Source organism: Emys orbicularis, chromosome 10 (assembly GCF_028017835.1).
Source record: "Emys orbicularis isolate rEmyOrb1 chromosome 10, rEmyOrb1.hap1, whole genome shotgun sequence".
NCBI lineage: Eukaryota > Metazoa > Chordata > Testudines > Emydidae > Emys > Emys orbicularis.
In genome coordinates, this window is record NC_088692.1 from 13,659,679 (window position 1) to 13,672,683 (window position 13,005).

General features: G+C 43.9%; 1 protein-coding gene across 2 annotated transcripts in view; it reads left to right on the plus strand.

The window, feature by feature from the left end:
* The first annotated feature begins 1,291 nt into the window (after nucleotides 1-1,291).
* Nucleotides 1,292-13,005, plus strand: part of PDGFA (platelet derived growth factor subunit A) — a 42,508-nt gene continuing 30,794 nt past the window's right edge. For both annotated transcript variants that reach the window (XM_065412519.1, XM_065412520.1), the window contains exons 1-3: nucleotides 1,292-1,354; nucleotides 2,938-3,034; nucleotides 11,116-11,220. In XM_065412519.1, coding sequence (XP_065268591.1) covers nucleotides 1,292-1,354; nucleotides 2,938-3,034; nucleotides 11,116-11,220 — 265 coding nt within the window. The remainder of the gene's footprint in view (nucleotides 1,355-2,937; nucleotides 3,035-11,115; nucleotides 11,221-13,005) is intronic.

The following is a 13,005-nucleotide window of genomic DNA, read 5'->3' on the forward strand; positions in this document are numbered from 1 at the left end:
CCTTGGCTTGGCGATTGCGCCGTCGGAGACCCGACCCTCCCCAGACAGCCTTGGGGTTTTTGGAGGTGGGGAGAGAGTGTATCGGGGGGGGGGGGGGGGTTGCTGAATAATGGCGATTTTCCTTTGCCTTATAAGCAAGACAAGGTGGATGCTTTTAAGGTTGCAGCCTAGATCTGCGCAGAAGCTTCCTCAGCCCTTCCCTGTGCATTGGAGCTGCTGGCTCATCCCTCCCTCCCAGTGCCGCAGAGGTGACAGGGTTTGGGCTGGCAGCGGGAGGGGGCAGATAGCCCCCTCCCCCGGTTTTGCAGGGTCTCTTTCCCCGGTGCGGGGCTCAGCTGCCAGGTGGCTTTGCAGCGTGCGAGGTTGGAGACTGCAGCAGGAAGCCCCCAGCCCCTCCCACTACTTGTTGTTTGCTGCCTGGAGTACTGGGGGGGGGGGGGGGGGAGAGGGAGGCGCATGGGGGTGGGAGGGTGCCTGTGGTATATTCTCCTCCTCGGGATTATTTCACACTCCAGACAGCTCAAGAACCCTCCCTGGGAGTTCCGATTCCTCGCTCCGATCGGCCGAGCCGGTGCCGGGCCCCCGGGGATTTAAACCTGGCTTTTCTCCCGTGCAAAGTGGGGAAGAAACTGCACCAGGCAGCCTGTGATCTTGCAATATTGCTCCGGTTTATCTTTTTTTAACCTCACCCCAGCCGGGGGGGAGGGGAAAGCGGGGGGAGGCATTTTTCAGCAAGAGAAACATTTCGATCCCTATAAATAAAGATCCATTGACAAGGAGAAAAAGAAAGGTGGGGGGAGTGGAGGGCCGGATGGGGGGGGGGGTGCGATCTTGCAATAAATAAATAATTAAAGGAACCTGCTGCTGCTGCTGGGGTTTGCCTCCTGCCGGGGAAGGGAGGCGGGTTTGAAGCGCTCCCGCACGTCTGGAGGGGGGCGAGCTTGTCTCAGACAGGTGATGGGCGTTTCGGCTGCGCTCCGGATTGACTCCTTGGGTTTCACTTTGGTCTGATCTAAGCAAATATGCAGAACTACCGGCTGGTCTAGTCCTAAAGCCAAGAGGAGCGCGCGAGAGAGCAGCAGAAACGGAGCTCCTCTAGCAAAGGGAACATACAAACCCCCCAAGCCCCCCCCCCCCCCAGCACCACACCTCAACGTGGACGAAGAGCCGCACGCCTCACCCGTGTCTTTCCCCGAGGGATGGTACTGAATTCCCCAGCCAGAGGAGCCGGGCTGGAGCTCCGACACAGCACCCTTGCCTTTGATTCGTGCCCCAAGTGTATTAGAACGCGATGAGGACCTGGGCTTGCATTTTGCTGATAGGTTTTTGCTACCTTCCCTTCGCGTTTCCTGAGGTAGGTGAGACTGGCTTCTTGCATTGTTAATTCCTAGCGCTCAGCCGCGGCGGGGGGTTGGAAAGAGTGTTTAGAAGGTCGTTTGGGAGGGGGGAAAAGCTCCTAGTTTTAACCTGGGAGATCGTTTGTTAGTGTCCTCCAGGGCATCTCTCAGTCTTGCGGCCGGTGGAAGCGATTCACCACTCTTGCTAGAATTTTGCAAAGGCAAAACAAGTTGCCATGTAGCGTGCAAATGGGTGAACAGAATGACCGTGCATTTTGCTCCAGGGCTGTTTGCTGGCTGCATGCTCTTTGGGGAAAAAAATAAAGAAATACCCTCCCCTGTTACAGTTTTCTACACCCATCGGAACGCCAACAGCCTTGGGATTATTTGCAAAGAAATCCGTGCTCGGACCTGTTGTTGCATGGCAAGGAGAAGGAATTATAGCGCAGTTTCCTGCTAACAAGAAACTAGAATGAAACCGCTAATAAAATGACCGAGGAGCAGTTACTATATTGGGTTGATATACACACACGATCTGTGTTTAAGACCGAAATCATTTAAAACCTCCTCTCCCCTCTTCAGAGCTGAAGTTGTTCTTATGCGGCCAAAAATGTAAAAATAAATTTTCCTGTACCTATTTATTTGGAGTCCAACCAGGGAAAAGTGGGTTCTAGTCTGACCTAAACCCATTTGTATATTCCTACCGTGTGGTCAGTAGATTCCTATGGAGCGAGATCTAAGAGAAACACGATTTTCTGTCTCTCTGGGGATTATTACAGGTGGCCATTTGTAGGGAAAGATTTGAGGGAATTTGTAGGACAATTGAAACCCCACTTTGCCTCTCGCTAGCGGCACAAGGCACATGCTCACCCCCAAAGCATCGTGCCTGGGGGGGTTATTATTATTATTGTAAGTTTCATTTTCGTTTGTACCTACAGCGTGGGTACTTGTAGGCTCGCCTTCGGTCTAGGATACATGATTTCTCTCTGCTTCCCGACAGACGTTAGGGAAAGGTGCTGACGCCCTGGGTTGGGGTGAGTTTATAAACAGCTTGAAAACTTTGTTTTATCCCTTCCTGTAAGTTTCTGGGAGATTTAAGGATCTCTCCACCTGGCAGAAACTTTAAACCAGATCAAAGATGAAAGTGTTAAACAATTGCTCAGGGGTTTGGGTTCCAGAGTCGTGGCGCATTTCAACTTGATCTCTTCTGCTGGTGATGGCTCTATGAAATCATAAACACCTCTAGCCACCCTCTCTCTCCCCCGGCCTATGCACAACAGCGGGGCTATCAAGGGGCGGCGAACGCAAACCAAACACGGTGGAGGGGAGATTTTAAATGTCTAATCGAAACACGTCCAGCAAAACCCTCCAACGCAAGGCGATGCCTAAAATGAGTTACTTGAAAACGTTAAGCAAGGAGCCTGTTTAATAGAATTTCACGCGCAAAGCCCCATTCCACTTGCGTAGTGGGGAGCAGGGTAGAATCAGCTCAGAGCTTTCAGGGGTGTCTATAGGCACACAGCCTGCAGTGCTGATGTACTCGGAGGTGATCCTGGAGCAGGCGGGGGAAGCAATGATTCGGTGTTTTGTCTGTTTGAAGGAAGCTGAAATCCCCCAGGAGCTAATCGAGAGACTGGCTCACAGCGAAATCCACAGCATCCGCGATTTGCAGCGCCTCCTGGAGATTGATTCCGTAGGTAAATTATTCTCTTTCCTTCCTTCCCTTTTTATTCCACTGTTCAGAGGGGTGGCACCTGGGCCCACAGATCAGCACGTGTCTGTTTGTGGGGATGGCTTTAAAGAGACGGTTTCTGAATATTCCATTCACTCGTTTCCAGCGCTGGGTGGGCCGACAGACCTAGCCCAAAGATCAGAATCCAAAGCAGGGAAACCAGAGGATGATGAGGACTCAGGCGTTTCTCCCCAATCCCAGCAGGGTTCTTAGAAAAGTCCAAGAACAGTTACCCCAGGCAAGGATCTATTTCCAAAATAGGCATATTTTGCATTTAAAAATGAAACCATCAAAAAGTGAGCAGACACCAAATAAACTTGGTGCACATATTTCTCGGTATAATATTAATGTTGGTGACCTTTGTACTGTCAGACCTCTTTATCAGCAAAAAAGTATTTCCATAATATTTATTGTTGTTATTCCACCGCACCGTTATCTTTAAACTACTGTGTGAGAGTCATTTAAAATATTTGCAACAATATTTATGAATGAAGTAATGTCTCTCCAAGATCTGGGGCTTATTGAAAGGAAAATAAACTGTCCATACTGATTTTAAACAGGAACCTTCCTATGGAGCTTACAGATACTCATTCAGAAGAGAATAGCAGGAGGTTATTTTCTGCACCATTAGGCTTGTGAGACTGTACAATTCACTAATGTTCTACTCTGGAACAAATCATTGCAGTATTGAATCAAATCTCAGAATCATTACATTATTGAGTCAGAATCATTACATTTCAGTTGATACACTTTAGCAGTTGGTGGTTTCTTCAGTTAGTTTGTGAAAGAATAAAACAAACAGATGCATCCTCCATGAACCAAGGAGGTTTCTACCTTTCTAAAAGCACAAACAAAAAGTCAATGAACTGTTGCTTGCATTGGTATTGGAAGAACTCCATTTAAACCATATGGGATGCATTCTGGTAAAATATAGACTAGGCTCAATCCCCTTCATTCAATGTGGCAACATCTTTTTAAATATTAACGTAATCATCTTATTTTTTTTAAAGCGAAGTAATAGTGAACAGAAATGTACGAGAAACATAGTTTACAGACACGGCTTTCCTTTTTCATGATGCTGAGCAGTAACTGGTGTCCCATTAAACTGAAGTTTCAAATACTCATCTCATTCACACTGCTTTGCCATAATGGCTGATTACTAAAACCGTTAAACACATTCTTTCTTCAAAAACCCTCTTATCCAGCTTGATTTTGGATTGGGCTGAAATTTTTAGAGACAGAAGTTCTGCTCTGCTAGTATTTATGTCATTGGGATTAAAGAAGCTTTCACAATAGGGACAAAATAAGGAATCCATATGTCCCCACCTAAAATTGTGCTTTATGCCATTCAAGTGCATAAGGACCTAATCCTGATCCCATTGGAGTCAGTGAGTATTTTAGCTCCTGTGGGAGATGCCTGAGCACTTGGGAATTTGAACAGATTTTTTTTTTAATTTCCTGTGCCTTTGAGTCAATAATTGGTAGATACAAGACTATATTATTTTAAAATATGTCAGTGAATGGAGCAGATCAGAGGAACTTATTCCAGGCTATCATTACTTACCTAATTGCAAATATCAAGCAGAAATAGTACTGAAAAATTAAGAAGTTAACCATAAGTGTGTTATTTCATTTTGCTGTTTTACTGCAAAGCATCCGTCAGAAAGCACCAGAGAAACAGGAAATATAAATATTTTAATATTTGAACATGAAACATTAATATTTTAGGGCATGAATTTATAAAAATCCCTATTAAGGATCCAGTCCTGCACCTTTATTTTTACTTATGTGAGTAGTCCTTATCCAAGCATTAAACTCTATTACTCTATTCTGACTAATGGTTTCAGGACGGGGCCTTGATGGAGGTAGATAGTCATTTACAATCTTAGTTTATGCTTAAACACATCACTGGGCCCAATACTGAAGTCTTTACTGGAACGAGTAATCCTTAGACCCCAAGTATTATTATAGCTATACAAAATCAATTAAAATTGAATTCAGTGGGCATAGTTTGGAGATAAAGGATTGCAGGATTGGGCGTGGTTATTGTATGTGAGGTTAGCATGGGCTAGAAAGTCAGATGTCTGATGGTTAGCACTGCTAAGATAATATTTCACTCAATACTCTTTCTTTCAGTTTAATGTATTTGTTACTTAGAATAATAACTGCATTTTAAAAGAGTTGGTTCAGTTAAGCTCGATGCAGCAGTCATGTTGGTGTTTTTGCAGCATTTACTCTGTTAAATTATGGATTGCACAAAAAACCCCAAAACAAAACTCCACATAACCCATCCAATCATTACTTTCTCCCTCATTTTAGTGTATAACCTTGCAAATCCTGCCTCAAGTGACTAGCTCTATTAAACTCAATAGATCTTCTCAAGTGAGTAAGAATTGCTCTCCTGGGCAAAGGTTTGCAGAATCAGGCTTTCATGCAGTAAATGTCTGACTTCCCTAAGAAACCTATAGCTCAGTAAGGGGCAGAGTTGGTGGAAATTGGATGGGAGAGAGATCACTTTCTCTCTCACACTGTAAAACAAACACAGTACATGTTTTTCAGAAGTAAGTCTTGTAAGTCAGAGTGGGCAGCTCTTCCTTGCATTCTGACAGATTTTGACTTGATATTGCACTGCAAGGATGACTGATAACCCCTTCATAAAATTAGAAACCACACCCCCACACCATCTGGCATATTACTTAAAGAAAAACATTATCCAACATGGTGCTTATCAATGTTTTCAATAAAGAAAATCTGGGCCAAATTCTTCCTTGTTTGCCAGAAGCTGGGAATGGGCGACGGGATGGATTACTTGATGATTACCTGTTCTGTTCATTCCCTTTGGCGCACCTGGCATTGGTCACTGTTGGAAGACAGGATACTGGGCTAGATGGACCTTTGGTCTGACCCAGTATGGCCATTCTGATGTTGTTATACTCTTCTGGCCTGATCCTGCACCCCCTAGTCTAAGAAAACTACCATTGGAGGCAATAGGAGTTTTGTCTCAGTAAGGATCCCAGAAACAGGTCCCTATGAAAGTTACACGGATGTAAATCCATTGAGTTCCACTGAGAACAGAATCAAACCCTGGCTACTTAAAATATAAAGCATGCATGATCCCAGCAAGTAAATATCTCTAGCATTCAAGGTCCACAACTTACTACTAATAGCTAAGAGAATAAATCACCAAAACAGAGGCATTTCATTTACTCTGCCTGCAAAATCTCTTTGGCTAGCAGTTCTTACCATTCACACACTACCCTCTCCCTTCTTTCCTGTGGGTGGTAGAGTTCATTTCATCATCTATTAGATTTGCCTCCTGCCTCATCACTGCTTGGACTGAGATGAGAATCTCCCACAGAGGGAACAATGGTTTCCCTGTACTAGTGGATGATGGAGCATCAACCAGGAAATTCTAGTGCTACTACAATGCTAAATTCTAATGGTGTATTATAAAATAACACACATACAGAAAAATTGCTATTATATTAGTTCATTAAATCACAAGGAGTCTAATTCATTAAAATCTCCTGTTGACTTTAGTGGTCTTTGGACCAAACCCCAGTTTAAAAATGGACAAGAATGCAGATATTATCTTCTATTAGGCCAGCTGGAAACAGTGAAGGAGGCAAGCTTTTGAGATATGTGTCTGTATTTTGCTCTCTTCTCCCCCCTCCCCCCGCCCTCTGCCCCCAGACATGATGTAGGGAATGTGGCTCTGGAAAGCTTAAATACTATAATGTTATTCTTTTTAGATACTAAATTACAACTCTGTACAGAAAAATGCATCCTACGTGTTACTATTTTAATTTCTTTTAGTAGATCAGAGTTTAAAACTTAGACAATCTCTGAGTTTGGATGTCACAAGGGCATATTTTACACCGGATAGAAATATGATCAAACTGTCTGATTTTGCCTTGGGCTTTTGTGAGTAGGACTGATTTGTAAGAGAGATTGTATTTGTTATTGTACATTGTATTGAATTCCTGAAAGAGAGACAATGAGAATTTCATAAGCTGATGATGATACCAGGAATCTTGGACTTCCATTTTTTGTACACACATTGAGATGATACTTATTTAGCAGAATACAAGTAAGCACACCATTTGGGACTGTACCTTATGCACAAAAATTACATGTGAAAACGAGGACACTATACAGATATATAAGTATTTATATGACAGTTGCTTTAGTTTTAGGGCACTTTTCACATGCTTATTTAGAGAGTACAGTAATCACATTATTGGCAGAGTGTCATAGGAACGCTGAGATTTGTGTATTAGCTACTCCTTGACATAGTGGAAAAATGCCAGTCCAACAAAAAGAACAATTTCAACTACATTAAGGGACTGACCAGAGCTAATTGCTAGATTTTTTTCTACCCATCATCAAAATGTTGTCAGTGCATCAGTGCATAAAAGATTAAAGAGAAATTACTTGATCAGCTGCCATGAAAACATTTGTTTTATTAAATGAACTACCCCATCTTAAAAGAGAGTGGCATTCATCTTGCTCAGCACAGCATCCTCAAAGTTGACTTAGCGACCAGTACTTTGCAACATTTATAAATTGGGAATCATACTTTTTCCTATATAGTCACATTTCTCAACTCTGCTCTCAGGACCTGATCCTGCAAGGTGCTTAGCACCCAGAGCTCTCAGTGACTTAATAGGGAGTTCAGGAAACTCTGCATTTCTGAGGCACTTGGTACCCTGCAGCTTCATTCTCTTGATCACTGCTATCTTGTGGGAAAATTGACATAATTTCTGACACCGTTCTTTCAGGAGCCCGGTTGTCAAATCGCGAGTTTATTTCCAGGCTTCAACAGTCACCAGGAGAGTTCTATTCTGGATTGCTGAAACAGCATTGTTCTAACTATTAAAATGGTAAAAATTCCTCTTCTTTCATTGATTTCAGTGGAAGTTAGGAGCCTAAATACCTTTGTGGGCCCAGATGCCAAGCGGGATACAATATAGGCCAACTGCTTTCAGCACTTTAGCACAGTTCTTACAATAACCACATGCGCCACAACTCTGCTTATAGAAAGACACCAATGATTGAGTGAAAAAAAAGCATTTTGTATGCATGTTTCATAATGCATTTAGATTTCAGTGGCACTTGTTTTACAGTCAGCTGTGTTAGCAGTAGGGTAGCGCTACTCTTTTTGCTCTCAGGAATTGCACCCCTCAGCGCCTTACAAGTTATCTTATAATAAGCACATCCAACATGTCATTTTGCTTATAAACTGGTGGTAGAATAAGGCTAAATGGAATTCTGAGTTGTGCAACTGTGGTCCCATAAACACGGGGTTTAACATAGTGGTTAGTTGATGAGATTACTTCCTGGATCTTACCCGATTCATAAAGCAATATAGTATGACTGAGTTATGCTAAATAGGAGCTTTGCCTTCTTTTTTCAGCAAGATGGCTGCTACCAGCAGGAGGCTAGGCTCAGGAGTATCAGTTTTACAGATAGTCTTTACTTTTTAAACACTGTTTGCAGGTAAGCAGAATAACTTGGCGCCCTGTGCAAGTCAGGCGCTTGTGCTAAGCAGAATTAATGCAGCTTGCTTTTGAATAGGGTGACCATATTTCCCCAAAGAGAAAACGGGACACCCCACGTGCCGGCCTGAGCCCGCCCCACTGCCCACCCACTCGCAGGCCAGCCTGAGGTCCCCCCTCCCTGGGGCCACCTGAGACCCTCTCCCGCCCACCCGGGACTGGCCTTAGGTCCCCTCCCACCCAGGGCCAGCTCAAGTCCCCCCAAGCCGCTCTCCTTAGCCCTCCCTTCAGCGCAGGACTGGTGTTGCCACTCCCCCCGCCCCCACATGTACTTCCACACCCCGCTAAGGGTCGCACCCCACTTTTTTTTTGCAAAACTGTGCATTTGTCGCGTTTGTTGTTGCCAACTGATGATCAGTTGGCAAGAGCCAATGGGATAAATGCACAGTTTTGCCAAAAAAGTCGGGATGGCTGGGAGAGGGCTTAAAAAAGGGACTGTCCCTGCCAGAACGGGACATATGGTCGCCCTGCTTTTGAACAATAGTTTCTTGCATCAAAGAGAGAGATGTAGCCAGCGCTTAATGAGCTCCCAGCATATGGGAAATCATTAAGGGTTTGGTCCTGTGAGGTGGTGAGTACTCGCAGACCCCACTGAGTAAAATTGACAGGCCAGATGCTCAGCTAGTGTAAATCAACATAGCTTTGCTCTGCTAAGAGTGGAAGGATGGCCTAGTGGTATTGGGGTAGGACTTGGGAGACCTGGATTCAGTTCCCAGATCAGCTACCTACTTCCTATTATTGTACAGATAGGAAACTGAGGTACAGGGTGGATTAAGTGACATAACCTAGGTGACCTTGGATATGTCACTTAATCCACCCCAGACCTCAGTTTCCTATCTGTAAAATGGGAGCAATATTTCCTTACCCTACAAGGGTGTTGTGAGGCTACAAGCCGTTAGTGACCGCAAGGTGTTCAGACACTCCTGTGATGAAGGCCACATATGTACCTAGATAGATGGGGTTCAAAGGGGCTATGCTGATTTACACAGGATCAGTCCCACTGTCTTAGGAAATGGGCAGGATTTGCCAACAGAGGAGTGGAAGTGTTTGCTGGAGGCTACAATTGCATAGCCTACTTAGTCTGCTTTTTTCCACTTATAAGAAAAGAGGAATTACACACTTGAGGGCATGTGATTCCTTCTAAGGGTGCTGAAGGCACCTGGCCTCTGTCTTTATGTCTCACTATGCACCCGAGGCATGCAATTATTTCACAGCCGCACGCTCTGTTGGGTGTGATTCCTTGTATGTGGGGGGTGCGGGGTGGGGGAAGGAGTCGGTTTATTTATAGAGCAGCCATGTGTGATCCATACTGTTAACATAGCTGAGTGTAAAACAGGTTCCACTACAGTCTGGATACATTATGAAACATGCATATAAAAGTACTGGAAGCAGAAAGGACTGCAGAGTTTAGAAGGCGTGCAAAGCTATAGAAAACAGGAGACCATTACATGCTGTTAGCAAGCAGAGAGTATAATTGATTTTTTGTACGCCACCCACTTGCATTTTTTATGCATATTACAGTTCTCCTTGAAGGCATCAGTGAAACCTATAAAATATCCCATTATGTCACAGAGGGCATTCCAATAGGCAGATTACCACACATACGAGATGTGTTGGAATTTAGTTACATTTCAGTCTGCATTTTGTTTATACCAGCAATGCAGTAAGTATGTGCTCATAGCCTTCAGAAACCCACTGCATGTGACACGACCTGGACTGCTTCACTTCACAAAACCAAATAGTGGAGCGGTCGTTTTGTTGTTGTATATGATAAATGAAATGCCAAGTTTTCCATCTTTGCTCTTTCTCATGGCCCTTTAACCCATGTGGTAGGCTTATTTAGGGAACGAGACAAGCCTGGATGCAATCCCAGAGTCTGCAGTAGCTTCAGATGCCCCTCCAAAGGTTAGGATACTTCACAAGGGATTTGTTCTGCAACAGAGAGACCAAAAGGAAACCCAAACTAGTTATTGCTTGTCCTTGAGTTAGCCAGACAAGAGAAAGTTTATAGGAACAGTATTATTACTACATCACCATATTTTGTGTTGTGTAGACTCACACCGCCAGAACTCTTGGAACTTCTTATAAGAGAACTTCAATCTGTGTATTAGCAGCATGAAATATTGTTATTCTGATTTCTACACCTAGATTCAGTTAGAAAGTTAATTATGCCTTTCACAGGAAAAATGCAACGGAATTAAAACAGAATTGCCCCTGTATCATACAACACAGAGAGTTTCTATATTTTTCCATAAAACAAATATTAAAGAGTTAAAAATGCATATGTTTGTGTGAGAAATTCTGCATTAAATTCTGCCCTTATGCCCTGCTGTTTTATTGGCAGGAGTCTCACAGGATTGTATATTAAGGCAGGATTTGATCCTGTTAGTATGGCTGACGCATATTCTTATCCATTAATGGTGCAGAATTAAAGTGACTGTCGTGCTTATGACACAGTAAAGGTCTGATATTGTGTTTTCTACTTTAGGATATGACGATGTTTCAGAAACAGACTTGAGATCTCATAGTGTTCATTCTGCTAAACATGTCCAAGAGAATCACCCTGTACCCATTCGCAGAAAAAGAAGCATTGGTAAGAAACAACAAGCTATTTGTGCTTAAAGAACAAAATCGTGGGGGGCTCCTTTGATTAGTCATGCAAGACACTTCATTGTGCAAAATAAAAAGTAGAAAGTAAAATGGTCTTTTCCTTTGAGTATGTCACTTTTCCAAAGTCAGTTGTTGCATCAGTCACCTTCTGCTGGGTAATCTATCCACAAGAGACAAGCATGAATAAATTCTTTACATTCACTTTCTTGTTGCAGCATGTTAAAAGGGAGACCTTAGTTAGAAAATGTGGCGATATTCAATGTATAATTTGTAGTGTGGGGAACAACTACTGCAATGTGCTTTTTTTAAAAAAACATCAACAGTTGGTAGAGTTTTCAGGACAGAAGCTCTAGAAAAGGAAACAGCTTGACTCTTTAATTCCAAACCAGTTTATCCAAAAATTGAGAGCAAGACTGGAGTGCTATGACATTAATTCCCATATTACACAAGGGACCAGGCATGTTTACAAGGCATTTTTCTAATAAGTATTAAATGATGGTTTCAAACAAAAGCCTGGATATAAAATGAAATAGATGTTAATTGACTTCAAAATGGCATTTTTATGCAACTACACTTGTTACAAGTGATTAGAGCTTACTGATTTACTATTTAACTTATCTTTGGAAAACATGCATATTCTTATATGCTGTGGGTAATTCCTAATCAGTATATTTTAACTTTAGGCTAAGAGCCCATGAAACGTATAGCAGAGCACACTGTCAGCATGGATTTGCTGTGTGAATTGGCAACTGCACACGTATCACACTGAACCCCTCTAGAGGACAATGCTTCTGAAACCACCTGCTACATTTGGCGCCTTATTCTGTAATGTGCTGAATGCTTCCCATTTAAAGTCAACGGGAATGGCGGTCTTAGCATTTTGCAGGAGCTGCCCGGTATCCAGGGCCGGCTCCAGGCACCAGCATTCCAAGCAGGTGCTTGGGGCGGCAGTCTGCAAGGGGCGGCAGTCCGTGTGCTTTTGCCGCCCCAAGCAGCGCGCCGAATTGCCGCCGCGGACAGGGGAGGGGGCAGTCAGTGTGCCGTTAGGGCGGCACATGCGTTTCCGCGGCGGCGGCAATTCAGCGGCAGCTTCTATGTTCAGCTGCCCGCGGCGGCAATTCGGCGGCGGCTTCTGTCTTCCGGCTGAAGACAGAAGCTGCCGCCGAATTGCTGCTGCCGCGGAAATGCGTGTGCCACCCTAACGGCACACAGACTGCCCCCGCCGTCTGTGGCGGCAATTCGGCGCACTGCTTGGGGTGGCAAAAACAGTAGAGCGGGCTCTGCCGGTATCTTGCACTATCAGGCCCATCAAAACGGACCTCTTCCCAAACCAAATCAAAGCAAATGTGATCCTAGGCTTTCAAACCAGATCACATTTTCTTCTCTTTATACTTCTATTGAGGGTACTGAAGAGCATCCCAACTTCATCACACCCCACCAGCTTAGTCTCTTTAACTGGACAGCAAAAAACAAGCTGCCTTCAAATAAATTCTCACCATTCAAATTTCCCCGTTGGGGCTGCCATAACAGAGATAAAGCATTCTTTGCCAGCCCATCTGGTCCTGGAGTCAAGAATGTCACTTCTTGAGTAGTCCTAGCTCTTATCATCCCAGGCTGCAAGAGATCTCAGGTTTGTGGATCTTGGGTTATTCATATGTCAGCGTAATGCACTGTGACTAAGCTGTCACCTAGCAATATCTCACAACATTGCTTTATTGCACAGCAAACATTATACAGCTAACCCTCAAAAGCCTGAAACCTTTGCTTG